General features: G+C 37.1%; 1 protein-coding gene across 1 annotated transcript; it reads left to right on the forward strand.

Annotated features, from left to right (window-relative positions):
- On the forward strand, window positions 1-1,347 carry LOC142661602 (chemerin-like receptor 1). The gene has a single exon (XM_075839024.1). It carries the CDS (start codon window positions 1-3, stop codon window positions 1,012-1,014), a length of 1,014 nt encoding a protein of 337 aa, XP_075695139.1. The 3' UTR covers window positions 1,015-1,347.
- The last annotated feature ends 16,255 nt before the right edge of the window (window positions 1,348-17,602 follow it).

Raw genomic sequence — 17,602 nt, forward strand, 5'->3', positions numbered from 1 at the left:
ATGGAGAATATAACACTTTTTTCTTCCTTAGTAAATATCAACTATTCAGACTATTATAATACTAATCGTTCAGTAACTGAAAATGTGTCCGGAACAAACTTTTTAGGTATATGCATCAACGGGATATTGTCATTGGCTTGTTTACTGGGAACCATGGGAAATGGACTCGTCATCTGGTTCGGCATCTTCAGGATGAAGAAGACAGTCAACGTGGTGTGGTTCCTCAGTTTGGCCGTAGCGGATTTCTCTTACGCTTTTTTTATCCCTTTGGAAATTACGCAACTTATATTGGGATATTGGCAATTTGGAAGTTTTATGTGCAAGTTTATCCACTTTGTACTGTCTCTTAGTATGATTGTAAGTGTCCTTCAGCTCACGGTCATCAGTGTAGATCGATGTATCTGTGTCCTATTCCCTGTATGGTGTCACAACTACCGGATACCAAGATTGGCTTTCCTTGTAGCCCCGATTATTTGGATGGTTTCTTTAGCTCTAGCTATACCCTCAGTAATATCCGCCAATGTTAATAATAGAGAAATATGCGTACTGGATGACACGGACATCCCATTAGAGACATTGTTGGGTTTTATTTTCTTCTTCCTTTTACCTCTGATCATCATTGTCTCCTGTCACATTATGATTGCCTTGCACGTGAAAAGGAAACGTCCCTTCAGATCTTCAAAGTCTTTTAAAACCATTGTGGCCGTCAACATTGCCTTCTTTATCTCCTGGTTTCCTTATCATTTGTTTTCCCTTCTTTTTGTGTTTGTAGTGTTCATTAAGACCTATCACATTGCAGTTTATTATGGATATTTAATTACCTTGTTCTTGATAATCGTGAATACTTCTATCAAACCTATACTCTACGTCTTCATTGGTCGAGATTTCGAGGAAAAATTCTGTGGCTCGTTCCAGGCTACGTTTGAGAAGGCGTTTACAGAAGACGAGGGAAGGGCAGACTTCGAGATACAAGAAAGGTGTATAGCTCTTCCCAGATTACCAAAAAAGTCATAGAATGAACGCCACCGGATAATATTATACTTTCTGTATTGTTTTTTGACCAAAATGTAGATTTTGCTATTCAAGCAGATTTTTTTTTATTTAGCAAAAATATAGGGAGCTTAGCCAAATATTCGAAATCATAGATATTACTAATTCAATACATGGGTAACCAAGACAATTAGATAAGATTTTTAAAAATATTTTTTTCTACTTTTACTTTTTCAGTACTGAATGTGTTCGCTTGAATTACAACCATTGCTCAAGTACGGGACCCTGTGTGCATTTGTTGTAACAGTTTTTTATTTTTTATTTTTATGAAGGGAGATTTCATTATAAATTAAGAAAGGTTGCAAAGGTTGAAGTCTTATATCAAGATATACTATGCTTGGATGATTATATACTATATAAGGTTGTATGTACTTTATGGGAGTCATTATGCACTGTATTATGATATATTATATGTGAGTCGTTAGATATTACAATATGTTATACTAGGTGTGAGTTATTAGATATTACTGTATATTATACTAAATATGAGTCTTTAGATAGTACTGTATATTATACTATATGCAAGTCTTAATATACTATATTATGTTATCCTATTTATGTGTCATTATATACTATATTATATGTGAGTCATTACATATTACAATATGTTATACTAGGTGTAAGCCATTAGATATTGCTGTATATTACACTATATGTGAGTCTTTAGATAGTACTGTATATTATAATATATGCGAGTCTTAAACTATATGTGAGTTATTAGATATTATATTATACTATATGTGGGTCATTATTACACTATATTATGCCATACTATATATTAATCATTATATTATATGTGAGTTTTAGATACCATATAATGTTATACTATATGTGATTCTTCGGATACTATATTATATAATACTATGCATGAGTCACTATATTATGTTATAGCATAATATAGTCTATAATGACCCACATATAGTACAACATAATATAATGTATAATGACTCATACATAGTATTACATAATATAGTATCTGAAGAATCACATATATTATAACATTACATAGTATCTAATAACTCACATATAAAATAACATAATATAATGACTAATATATAGTCACATATAGTATAACAATATATAGTATCTAATAATCCAATAACTCACATATAGTTTCATATACAGCAATATATAATGACTCATACCTAGTATAACATAATATAGTGTATAATGACTTACATATAGTATAACATTATATAGTATCTAATAACTTACCCATACTATAACATCATTTAATATCTAATGACTAATATACAGTATAGCATAATATTGTATATAATGACCCACATATAGTATACTATATATTAGTCATTAAATATTATATTGTTATATTATACGTGTGTTGTTAAATATTATATTATTATATTATATGTGTGTTATTAGATCTATTATGTTATACTATATATTAGTCATTAGATATTATATTATGTTATATTATATGTGAGTCATTAGATATTATATTATGTTATATATTAGTCATTATATAGTATGCTATACTCTATATTAGTCATTAGATATTATATTATATGTGAATCATTCGATATTATAGTGTATTGTTATATTATATGTGGGTCATTATATACAATATTATGTTATATTATATGAGAGTAATTAGATATTATATTATGTTATGCTATATATTAGTCATTAAATATTATATTGTTATATTATATGTGTGCTATTAGATATTATATTGTTATACTATATATTAGTCATTATATATTATATTATATGTGTAATTAGATATTATATTATGTTATGCTAAAATATTAGTCATATATTATGCTATATTAGTCATTAGATATATTATATTATATTATATGTGAGTCATTAGATATTATATTATGTTATACTATATGTGGGTCATTATATACAATATTATGTAATGCTATATATTAGTCATTAGATATGATATTATGTTACACTATATGTGAGTCATTAGATACTATCAGGTGCCTGTGAGTTTTTCACTGATAGCCACTAATACGTTGGAATACAGAGGAATTTGAATTCATTATTGGTTACAATTTAATTTTACAAGTAAAAGTTTTCTAGTAAAATAAAGAAATCAAGGAAAAACAGCTGTAAAACTTGTATGAAAAAGACAAATAAAATAAAGAATAAACACATTTTTTTTGGTCCCCATATAATAGCATGAATGTTAGTGATAAAACTTATTGTACAATCAAAAATAAAAAGTTGTGGCAGTCGGAGCGCAGTGATTCAAAATGAAAAAAATGTCCTGCCTAGGGGACCTAGTATAATATTGGCTGCGTCCTTAACCCCTTCGCGCTCAGGTCAGTACTATTACGTCCTGCTGAGCGCATCGTTCGCGCTCAGCTCAGTAATAGTACTGACCTGAGTTAACACGGCGCCATCTTTCCCCGGCTCGTGTCTGAGCTGTGATACCTGCTGTTTCCGACAGCAGGCTATCACAGCTTAGTGTGCAGGGACCGATCGCGGTGGTCCCCGCCGATTAACCCCTTAGAAGCCGCGTTCAATAGCGATCGCGGCTTCTTAGGGGTTAAGCTGCCATCGCCGGCCTGCTACACAATAGCGGGCCGCGATGGCTACTATGGCAACCAGAATCCTAATAATGGACTCTGGCTACGCCATCGACGGAAGCCTAGTGGGTCCTGACAAAGTCAGGACCCACTATGCTTGCTGTCAGCGAACAGCTGACAGCTCTAATACACTGCACTACGCATGTAGTGCAGTGTATTAGAATAGCGATCAGAGCCTCCTGCCCTCATGTCCCCTAGTGGGACAAAGTAAAAAAAGTGTAAAAAAGTAAAAAAAAGTTGTGTAAAAATAAGAAAATAAAAGATTTAAAAGTAATAAAAGTAAAAGTCCCCCTTTTTCCCTTATCAGTTCTTTATTATTAATAAAAATATATAAATAAACAAATAAACTATACATAATTGGTATCGCCGCGTCCGTAATGGCCTGAAATACAAAACGATGTCGTTATTTATCCCGCGCGGTGAACGCCGTAAGAGAAAATAATAATAAACCGAACCACAATCACAATTCTTTGGTCACTTCATCTCCCAAAAAATGGAATAAAAAGAGATCAAAAAGTCGCATGTACCTAAAAATGGTACTGATCGAAACTACAGTTTGTTACGCAAAAAATAAGTCCTCGCACGACTTTCCTGATGGAAAAATAAAACAGTTCTGGCTCTTAGAATAAGGTAACACAAAAAATAAATTATATTTTACAAAACGTATTTTATTGTGCAAACGCCACAAGACATAAAATAAAAGTATAAACATCTGGAATCGCCGTAATCGTATCGCCCCGCAGAATAAAGTGAATGTGTCATTTATAGCGCACGGTGAACGCTGTAAAAAAAATAGAATAAAAAACAATAGTAAAATTGCTGTTTTTTTAGTCACCACACCACTTAAAAATAGAATAAAAACTGATCAAAAAGTCGCATGCACCCCAAGAAAACTACAATGAATTCCTCAAGGTCTCTAGTTTCCAAAAAGGGGTCACTTTTGGGGGGTTTCCACTGTTTTAGCACCACAAGACCTCTTCAAACCGGACATGGTGCCTAATAAATTAAATTAAATTAATTAAATGTCACCTCTACTTTGCTCTAAATTCCTGTGAAACACCTAAAGGGTTCATAAACTTTCTAAATGCTGTTGTGAATACTTTGAGGGGTCTAGTTTCTGAAATGGGGTGTTTGATAAGGGTGTCTAATATATGGGCCCCTCAAAGCAACTTCAGAACTGAACTGGAAACTAAAAAATAAAATAAAAATGAGGCAATACTTCGCTTCTTACATTATACTGATAATGAGCCGTGCCCACCCCGAGATGACCCCAGTTTTGACCGTTTGTATAAACGGAAACCCCTATTAGACCGTTTCAGTGCCCGGTTTTCCCAATCATACACCCCCGAGAAGTGTATTTCTGTTGATGAGTCCCTGGTACATTTTAAAGGGAGGCTTCAATTCCGCCAGTACCTGCCAGGTAAGAGGGCAAGGTATGGCGTGAAGATGTATAAGCTGTGCGAGAGTGCATCCGGGTATACCTGCAAATTTAGGATATATGAAGGGAAGGACACCAGTATTCAGCCCCCAGAATGCCCCCCCCCCCCTTACTGGGAGTTAATACAAAAATTGTGTGGGATTTGGTGCACCCACTGCTGGACCAGGGTTACCACCTCGACCTGGATAAATTTTATACCAGCGTCCCACTCTTCAACTGCCTCGCTTCCAGAAGTCCTGCGGCATGAGGCACTGCTAGAAGAAACCTGAGAGGCCTCCCTAAGACTCTGCTTGGGCAAACAAGAAGGGGTGAGAGCAGGGCACATTCTAGCAGCAACATATTGTGTGTCAAGTACAAGACCAGGGAGATGCCACACCAGTACCCATGAACCTGTACGAGGTACCAGTACAGAGACCCCCAAACCAGACTGCATCCTGGACTACAATAGGTACATGGGAGGGGTGGACTTGTCAGATCAAGTCCTGAAGCCCTACAGTACTTCTGGAAGCGGGGCCACACGCATCGTACCAGGGCAACACTTTTTAGGAGAAGTTCCCCAAACTGGCAAGAAGGGAAAAAGTCAAAAGAGGTGCAGAGTCTGCTATAAGAGGGGGATAAGGAAGGACACAATATATCAATGTGACGCGTGTCCCGAAAAACCAGAGCTCTGTATGAAAGAGTGTTTTAAAATTTATCATCCATCCCTTTATTTTTAATTTTACCCCAGTTTTACTCGCTCTGATCCACTTCGCACAGCTTATCCCCCCTCGTCTTTCCCCTCTGAGCCCTGCTGCGTGCCCAGGCAGGTGATAACAGCCACATGTAGGGTATTGCCGTACCCGGGAGAACCAACATTGGGTCTTTCATTGTATACTGAATGTCTGCATAGGGGACAGTAGCATTGTTTTACACCCAGCGCTAGTAGTTCCGGTGGTTTGTTCACGGACACTGGTGCACTTTGGGGATTGTACTACTGTTGTGCCCAGGTCAAATGCTGTTGTCAGTGAAACATTGTTACAAACACTGAGATATATTTATCATAATGACTCAGTGTTTTCTGTTTAATACGTTTTTAAACTATCACGGTGGGGCTTATTTCACAGTGGTGTGTTACCCCTGTTTTTAAAATGAGTTACTAATAAAAGGTATATTTTACTCAATTGTCACTTCAGCGAACCTTCTAATTTTCTCATATTGTGGGAGCACAATTATATTTATATCAATTTATACAGTGAATGCACAATATATCGGACACTGAATTGACATATATGTATAGAAAATTGCAAATTTCACTCTGCACCAACTGCTGCACATTATCTTTTACACAATACCTGTGGGGTCAAAATGCTCACTACACCTCTAGATGAATGCCTTAAGGGGTGTAGATTTTAAAACAGGGTCACTTCTCGGGGGTTTCATCTGTACCGGTACCTTAGGGGCTTCTGCGTACAAGACTTAGCACCAGAAAAGCTTCAGTAGGCCAAATGGTGGTCCTTTCCTTCTGAGCCCTGCCGCGTGCCCATGCAGCTAATAACAGCCACATGTAGGGTACTGCCGTACCCGGGAGAACCCACATTACAGTTTATGGGGTGTATGTCTCCGGTGGCACATGCTGGGCACAATATATCGGACACTGACATGGCATATATATAGAAAATTGCAAATCTCACTCTGCACCATCTGCTGCGCATTATCTTTTACACAATACCTGTGGGGTCAAAATGCTCACTACACCTCTAGATGAATTCCTTAAGGGGTGTCGTTTTTAAAATGGGGTCACTTCTCGGGGGTTTCAACTGTACTGATACCTCAGGGGCTTCTGCACACATGACTTAGCACCAGAAAATTCCCAGTAGGCCACATGGTGGTCCTTTCCTTCTGAGCCCTCCCATGTGCCCAAACGGCAGTTTATCACCACAAATAGGGTATTGCCACACTCAAGACAAATTGGGCAATAAAATGGGGTATTTTATTCCTTGTGAAAATAAGAAATTTTGAGCCAAAACGACCTCTTATTGGAAAAAATATTTTTTTTTTTAATTCACAGCCCAATTCAAATAAATTCTGTGAAAAAACTGTGGGGTCTAAATGGTCACAACACCCATAAATAAATTCTTTGAGGGGTGTAGTTTCCAAAATGGGGTGACTTCTGGTGGGTTTCCATTGCTTTGATACCTCTGGGGCTCTGCAAATGCAACATGGCACCCGAAAACCAATCCAGCAAAATCTGGGCTCCAAAGAACACATAGCGCTCTTTTCCTTCTGAGTTCTCCCATGGGCCCAAACGGCAGTTTATCACCACAAATGGGGTATTGCCGAACTCAGGACAAATTGGGCAACAGATTGGGGTATTTTATTCCTTGTCAAAATAAGAAATTTTTAGCCAAAACTACCTCTTATTGGAAAAAATTACATTTTTTTAAATTCACAGCCCAATTCAAATAAATTCTGTGAAAAAACTGTGGAGTCTAAATGGTCACAACACCCATAAATGAATTCCTTGAGGGGTGTAGTTTCCAAAATGGGGTCACTTCTGGTGGGTTTCCATTGCTTTGATACCTTTGGGGCTCTGCAAATGCGACATGGCAACCGAAAACCAATCCAGCAAAATCTGGGCTCCAAAGAACACATAGCGCTCCTTTCCTTCTAATACCTCCCATGGGCCCAAACGGCAGTTTATCACCACAAATAGGGTATTGCCGCACTCAGAACAAATTTGGAAACAAAATGGGGTATTTTATTCGTTGTGAAAATAAGAAATTTTGAGCCAAAACTACATCTTATTGGAAAAAAGTTTTTTTTTTTTAATTCACAGCCCAATTCAAATAAGTTCTGTGAAAAAACTGTGGGGTCTAAATGGTCACAACACCCATAAATAAATTCCTTGAGGGGTTTTGTTTCCAAAATGGGGTCAATTTTGGTGGGTTTCCATTGCTTTGATACCTCTGAGGCTCTGCAAATGCGACATGGCACCCGAAAACCAATCCAGCAAAATCTGGACTCCTAAGAACACATAGCGCTCCTTTCCTTCTGAGTCCTCCCATGGGCCCAAACGGCCGTTTATCACCACAAATGGGGTATTGCCGCAATCAGGACAAATTGGGCAACAAAATGGGGCATTTTGTTCCCTGTGAAAATAAGAAATTCTGATCAAAAATGACATCTTATTGGAAAAATTGTCATTCTTTTAATTTCACAGCCCAATTCAAATACGCGCTTTGAAAAAACTACGGGGTCAAAATGGTAACAATAACCATAAATGAATTCCTTGAGGGGTGCAGTTTCCAAAATGGGGTCAGTTTTGGGGGATTCCTACTGTTTTGGCACCTCAACACCTCTCCAAACCTGGCCTTAAAAAAAAGGCTTTTGAAATTTTCTTAAAAATATGAGAAATTGCTGTTCATGTTCTAAGCCTTGTAACGTCCAAGAAAAATAAAATAATGCTCTAAAAACTATGCAGATCTAAAGTAGACTTATGGGAAATGTGAACTAGTAACTATTTTGGCTGGTATAACCATTTGTTTTACAAGCACATGAATTTAAATTCGGAAAAATGCTATTTTTTCAAATTTTTCTCTACATTTTGCAATTTTTCACAAATAAACACTGAATATATCGACCAAATTTTACCACTAACATAAAGCCCAATGTCTCACGAGAAAAAATTCTCAGAATCGCTTGGATAGGTTTAAGCATTCCGACGTTATTACCACATAAAGTGAAATATGTCAGATTTAAAAAATAGGCTCTGAGCCTTAAGGCCCAAACTAGGCTGCGTCCTTAAGGGGTTAATGGGTTAATATACATAAAATAATTGTGTGGCTTTGTAAGACATTACTTGACTTAATGATCTTCTTCTGACCCGGAGTCACAGCCTCTATTAAAGTCCAGAGCTACATTCACAATTCTTAGAAGGCTTCGTTCACACCTGCGTCAGGGTCCCGTTCTGATGTTCCATCGGAGCTTCCCGTCAGAAGGGAACCCTGACTGAAACAAACGGAAACCGTAGGGTTTGCATCACCATTGATTTCAATGGTGACGGATCTGTTGCCAATGGTTTCCGTTGGTCTCAGTTGTGCAGGGGTTCCGACGTTTTGACTAAATGAATAGCGCAGTCGACTACGTTATCGATTCCGTCAGAATGGACGGTAGCCTTGCACAACTGAGATGAACAGTAAACCCATGGTTTCCATTTGTTTCAGTCAGGGTCCTGTTCTGAGGGGAAGCTCCGATGGAACGTCAGAACGGGACCCTGACGCATATGTGAACGAAGCCTTAGGGTATGTTCACACGCTAAAGTAAAAACGGCTGTAAAATACGGAGCTGTTTTTAAGGGAAAACAGCCTCCGATTTTCAGCCGTTTCTTAAAACATCAAACGTTTTTTGATGTGTTTTTTGGAGCCGTTATTTTATTGACACAATGAAAAACAGCTTCAAAAAGTGACATGCACTTCTATTTTACGGTGCATTGTTTTACAAACGGCCGCGTAAAAAAAGTGACTTCAGAAAAAAATGCAGTTTTTCCCATTGAAATCAACGGGCAGATGATTGGAGGCGTTTAGCTTCCGTTTTTCAGGCGTTTTTCCGAAGCGTTTACTCCCTGAAAAACACCTGAAAACACTGCGTGTGAACATACACATTAGATTAAGGTTGGCTAAACCTGATAATGTGTATGGGGGCTCCCCGACTCTCCCCTGATTGCAGATGTTGGGGGAAGAGAAGAATTGGCAATTGGATTTAAACATGCCCGTTCCTTTTGTTCTCAGGGGAGATAAGCAGCTGCCAGAGGTGTCTGGTAGCGTCTTACTCCCCTCTCCCCATTCAGAATACATGTCACTTGGCCGAGCGTGCATCTGTATGGGGGAATCAGATGATATAGCTGTCGGCCGAAAGAGCATTTTGCCAACAGGTATCTAATGTGTATGACCAAACGTAGAAGGACACTGAGCCATAAAATGTGACTTTTTAATTGATAAATTCTTAAACATTCTTACATTGCCTTTTTGTTAGAAAGGCCCCATGAAAATGAGCTGATCCAGCAATCAGCTGTGGGGGGATCCCGGCCGTAAATGTTTAATTCCTCTGCAGCGCCACCACAGGGAAAATCAAGCATTACATGAAATTGATGGGCTGTCTGTATTATGCTCCGATGTTCTAGATCCTCCAGAGAGAGAGAGAGAGGCGCTCTCTCTGATCAGGTTAACAGATGAGGGTCCTGAATGGGGGAAATTCCTCTATTAACTCATTAGTCCTTAGTAGCGTATTCTAAAATTGGACAATACCCTTAAATCTAATCGTTCTCTTGCTATACTTGAGATGGAGAAGTAATGAGGAGATTAAAAAAAAAATCCCTTAAAAGAACATAAAAAGAAAGATAACACGAATCCATACATATTTAGCCGACTGGAATGAAGAGGCTGGATTTCCATATCTCTGTGTTCTGTTGAGGTTCTCCCCTTAACCCCTTAAAGACCGGGCCTGAAAAAATCTTAATGACCAGCTCCATTTTTCAGTTTTTAACTCTCTGCATTTCAGCAGCCATAACTTTTTTATTTTGTTCATCGACGTGGCCGTATGTGGCCTTGTTTAATGCGGGAGAAATTATTTTCACAGTTTGGAAGTAGAAAAAGATTATTTTTACTGCGTGTATATAGAAAAAAGTCTTAATGGTTGGTAGGGGATCAAATACTTATTTCTCTGTGCACAATGCAAATAAATATACAGTGCAGGAAATAAGTATTTGATCCCTTGCTGATTTTGTAAGTTTGCCCACTGTCAAAGACATGAACAGTCTAGAATTTTTAGGCTAGGTTAATTTTACCAGTGAGAGATAAATTATCTAAAAAAAAAAAACAGAAAATCACATTGTCAAAATTATATATATTTATTTGCATTGTGCACAGAGAAATAAGTATTTGATCCCTTTGGCAAACAAGACTTAATACTTGGTGGCAAAACCCTTGTTGGCAAGCACAGCAGTCAGACGTTTTTTGTAGTTGATGATGAGGTTTGCACACATGTTAGATGGAATTTTGGCCCACTCCTCTTTGCAGATCATCTGTAAATCATTAAGATTTCGAGGCTGTCGCTTGGCAACTCGGATCTTCAGCTCCCTCCATAACTTTTCGATGGGATTAAGGTCTGGAGACTGGCTAGGCCACTCCATGACCTTAATGTGCTTCTTTTTGAGCCACTCCTTTGTTGCCTTGGCTGTATGTTTCGGGTCATTGTCATGCTGGAAGACCCAGCCACGAGCCATTTTTAATGTCCTGGTGGAGGGAAGGAGGTTGTCACTCAGGATTTGACGGTACATGGCTCCATCCATTCTCCCATTGATGCGGTGAAGTAGTCCTGTGTCCTTAGCAGAGAAACACCCCCAAAACATAATGTTTCCACCTCCATGCTTGACAGTGGGGACGGTTTTCTTTGGGTCATAGGGAAGCATTTCTCTTCCTCCAAACACGGCGAGTTGAGTTAATGCCAAAGAGCTCAATTTTAGTCTCATCTGACCACAGCACCTTCTCCCAATCACTCTCAGAATCATCCAGATGTTCATTTGCAAACTTCAGATGGGCCTGTACATGTGCCTTCTTGAGCAGGGGGACCTTGCGGGCACTGCAGGATTTTAATGCATTACGGCGTAAAGTGTTACCAATGGTTTTCCTGGTGACTGTGGTCCCAGCTGCCTTGAGATCATTAACAAGTTCCCCCCGTGTAGTTTTCGGCTGAGCTCTCACCTTCCTCAGGATCAAGGATACCCCACGAGGTGAGATTTTGCATGGAGCCCCAGATCGATGTCGATTGACAGTCATTTTGTATGTCTTACATTTTCTTACTATTGCACCAACAGTTGTCTCCTTCTCACCCAGCGTCTTACTTATGGTTTTGTAGCCCATTCCAGCCTTGTCCAGGTCTATGATCTTGTCCCTGACATCCTTAGAAAGCTCTTTGGTCTTGCCCATGTTGTAGAGGTTAGAGTCAGACTGATCATTGAGTCTGTGGACAGGAGTCTTTTATACAGGTGACCATGTAAGAGCTGTCTATAATGCAGGCACCAAGTTGATTTGGAGCGTGTAACTGGTCTGGAGGAGGCTGAACTCTTAATGGTTGGTCGGGGATCAAATACTTATTTCTCTGTGCACAATGCAAATAAATATATATCATTTTGACTATGTGATTTTCTGTTTTTTTTTATATAATCTATCTCTCACTGGTAAAATTAACCTAGCCTAAAAATTCTAGACTGTTCATGACTTTGACAGTGGGCAAACTTACAAAATTAGCAAGGGATCAAATACTTATTTTCTTCACTGTATCGATCTATCATCTATCTATCTATCTATCTATCTATCTATCTATCTATCTATCTATCTATCTATCTATCTATCTATCTATCTATCTATCTATCTATCTATCTATCTATCTATCTATCTATCTACAGAGATCCAAAAATAGGCAGCACACCATAGAGTTAGTGAAAAAAGAGGGTACTTTATTGGCCCCAAGTGCGACGTTTCAGCTTTATCCACTGAGAAAGGCTCTAGTGGATAGAGCTGAAACGTCGCTCTTGGGGCCAATAAAGTACCCTCTTTTTTCACTAACTCTATGGTGTGCTGCCTATTTTTGGATCTCTGTGGATATTGAGAGCTTGGTCTGCTCTCTGAGGCTTGCACCCACATCTTCCCACATCTTTCCACCGGTGCTGCTGGATCTTTTTTGTTTCTATCTATCTATCTATCTATCTATCTATCTATCTATCTATCTATCTATCTATCTATCTATCTATCCCATATCTATCTATCTATCTATCTATCTATCTATCTATCTATCTATCTATCTATCTATCTATCTATCTATCTATCTATCTATCTATCTATTCATACATTTCTAGGAAGGAAGACAGAGGAACGGCACAATGAAGAAAAGATGCCGCAGAATTATTATTTCATAAGGAATATAATTATTTATTAAAACAGACAAGTCAGGAGAGGGGACAGGTTCGCTTTAAACGTTGTGCTCTTCTCCCCGTCATTTATTTGTAATCTTGCCTGATGAAGGGGCCTCTGTGCTCTATAAGATTAAATATAATTCCTTTGTTTAGGCAATACAGGTATCTGTCCATTACACATTTGTCTTTTTTTATACGATATTTTACATCGCATTGTCACATATTACACAGCCATTGCCTTACGTATCAGAGGAAGACGCTTAAAAACATCTTCTAAGCTTTCAAAATCCTTGTGGTCGTGATCATTTCTTTCTTTGGCTGTCGGGTTCCTCATTATGTGACATTTATTGCAGCCCAGCCCCATTCCCTTAGCTGTATTTGTAGACACAGCTTACACATAAGAGTGGCGCTATTTAAAAAAAAAAAAAAGCAGATACATATTTCAGTCATGATTACACGCAGACTCCATGTCCTACATATCAAACAACACACACTGACAAACACATGCAGATATACTCAAAACACAACGCACACTGACCAACACATGCAGATATACCCATAAAACACAACACACACTGACAAACACATGCAGATATACCCATAAAACACAACACACACTGACCAACACATGCAGATATACCCATAAAACACAACGCACACTGACCAACACATGCAGATATACTCATAAAACACAACATACACTGACAAACACATGCAGATATACCCATAAAACACAACACACACTGACAAACACATGCAGATATACTCATAAAACACAACATACACTGACAAACACATGCAGATATACACATAAAATACAATACACACTGACAAACACATGCAGATATACTCATAAAATACAACATACATTGACAAACACATGCAAATATACTCATAAAATACAACATACATTGACAAACACATGCAAATATACTCATAAAATACAACATACATTGACAAACACATGCAGATATACACATAAAATACAACACACACTGACAAACACATGCAGATATACTCATAAAATACAACACACACTGACAAACACATGCAGATATACTCATAAAACACAACATACATTGACAAACACATGCAGATATACACATAAAATACAACCCACACTGACAAACACATCCAGATATACTCATAAAACACAACACACACTGACAAACACATGCAAATATACACATAAAATACAACATACATTGACAAACACATGCAGATATACACATAAAAAACAACACACACTGACAAACACATGCAGATATACTCATAAAACACAACATACATTGACAAACACATGCAAATATACACATAAAATACAACATACATTGACAAACACATGCAGATATACACATAAAACACAACACACACTGACAAACACATGCAGATATACTCATAAAACACAACACACACTGACAAACACATGCAAATATACACATAAAATACAACACACACTGACAAACACATGCAGATATACTCATAAAACACAACATACATTGACAAACACATGCAGATATACACATAAAATACAACCCACACTGACAAACACATCCAGATATACTCATAAAACACAACACACACTGACAAACACATGCAAATATACACATAAAATACAACATACATTGACAAACACATGCAGATATACACATAAAAAACAACACACACTGACAAACACATGCAGATATACTCATAAAACACAACATACATTGACAAACACATGCAAATATACACATAAAATACAACATACATTGACAAACACATGCAGATATACACATAAAAAACAACATACATTGACAAACACATGCAGATATACTCATAAAACACAACACACACTGACAAACACATGCAGACATACACATAAAAAACAACACACACTGACAAACACATGCAGATATACTCATAAAACACACCATACATTGATAAATACATGCAAATATACACATAAAATACAACATACATTGACAAACACATGCAAATATACACATAAAATACAACATACATTGACAAACACATGCAGATATACACATAAAATACAACACACACTGACAAACACATGCAGATATACACATAAAATACAACACACACTGACAAACACATGCAGATATACTCATAAAACACACCATACATTGATAAATACATGCAAATATACTCATAAAATACAACATACATTGACAAACACATGCAGATATACACATAAAATACAACACACACTGACAAACACATGCAGATATACACATAAAATACAACACACACTGACAAACACATGCAGATATACACATAAAATACAACACACACTGACAAACACATGCAGATATACTCATAAAACACAACATACATTGACAAACACATGCAGATATACACATAAAACACAACATACATTGACAAACACATGCAGATATACACATAAAATACAACACACACTGACAAACACATGCAGATATACTCATAAAATACAACACGCTCTGACAAACATGCAGATATACACATAAAAGACAACATACATTGACAAACACATGCAGATATACACATAAAATACAACACACACTGACAAACACATGCAGATATACACATAAAACACAACATACATTGAGAAATACATGCAGATATACACATAAAATACAACAAACTCTGACAAACACATGCAGATATACACATAAAATACAACACACACTGACAAACACATGCAGATATACACATAAAACACAACATACATTGAGAAATACATGCAGATATACTCATAAAATACAACACACACTGACAAACACATGCAGATATACTCATAAAACACAACACACACACACTGACAAACACATACAGATATAAACATAAAACACAACATACATTGAGAAATACATGCAGATATACTCATAAAACACAACACACACACTGACAAACACATACAGATATACACATAAAACACAACATACATTGAGAAATACATGCAGATATACTCATAAAACACAACACACACACTGACAAACACATACAGATATACTCATAAAATACAACACACACTGACAAACACATGCAGATAAACTCATAAAACACAACACACACACTGACAAACACATACAGATATACTCATAAAATACAACACGCTCTGACAAACATGCAGATATACACATAAAACACACCACACACTGACAAACACATGCAGATATACACATAAAATACAACACACACTGACAAACACATGCAGATATACTCATAAAATACAACACACACACTGACAAACACATACAGATATACTCATAAAATATAACACGCTCTGACAAACACAGATATACTCATAAAACACAACACACACTGACAAACACATGCAGATATACTCATAAAACACAACACACACTGACAAACACATGCAGATATACACATAAAACACAACATACATTGAGAAATACATGCAGATATACACATAAAATACAACACGCACTGACAAACACATGCAGATATACTCATAAAACACAACACACACACTGACAAACACATACAGATATACTCATAAAATACAACACGCTCTGACAAACACATGCAGATATACACATAAAACACAACACACACTGACAAACACATGCAGATATACACATAAAACACAACATACATTGAGAAATACATGCAGATATACACATAAAATACAACACGCACTGACAAACACATGCAGATATACACATAAAAAACAACACACACTGACAAACACATGCAGATATACACATAAAACACAACACACTGACAAACACATGCAGATATACACATAAAACACAACACACACTGACAAACACATGCAGATATACTCATAAAACACAACACACACTGACAAACACATGCAGATATACTCATAAAACACAACACACACTGACAAACACATGCAGATATACACATAAAATACAACACACACGGACAAACACATGCAGATATACTCATAAAACACAACACACACTGACAAACACATGCAGATATACACATAAAATACAACACACACGGACAAACACATGCAGATATACTCATAAAACACAACATACACTGACAAACACATATTTAATCCCTTGCGTCCTACCAGCAGCACAATACTGGGGGATTTCTGACTCTCAATACGGGGGGATTTCTGACTCTCAATACTGGTAGGACATTTTTTATTAATCAACACTTATTAACTGGAGCCCTTAGAACAGATGATCTAGTTCATTCCACGTGTTTTTGTCTGTCCTGTGTGGACTTGGACACGTGATTTTATTTGCTTATTTGATTTCTATCATTTTTTCTGATTTGATTTATTATGTTGGATTTCCTGGATTGAACTGAGTATTTATTAACCCCATGCTATCTGGGAAGTGGCTGCTGCAGCCGGGTGTTGCTTTAATGCACCTTAACCTTTCTTCGCCCTCAGTCTGAGTTAGCGTCCCTTAGGACCCTCTGTGTGTTTGACGCTTAGTTTTCAGCGTATCTCAGAAAAATTATATTTATATAAAGAGGAATTTTCTTCTATTTCTTGACTGCATCCGGTCCTTAACAATATTTTTGTTTGGGAACTACGTTCCTTTAGTTGGGGGTAGATGAAGTAGATGAAGTTTCGCCTCTCTTTAACTCCAGTTTCCACTTATT

The sequence above is a fragment of the Rhinoderma darwinii genome, chromosome 10 (assembly GCF_050947455.1).
Source record: "Rhinoderma darwinii isolate aRhiDar2 chromosome 10, aRhiDar2.hap1, whole genome shotgun sequence".
Classification (NCBI taxonomy): domain Eukaryota; kingdom Metazoa; phylum Chordata; class Amphibia; order Anura; family Rhinodermatidae; genus Rhinoderma; species Rhinoderma darwinii.

Excerpts from the sequence above, each read along its gene's own strand:
- LOC142661602 (XM_075839024.1), top strand. The coding sequence starts at position 1 with ATGGAGAATATAACACTTTTTTCTTCCTTAGTAAATATCAACTATTCA.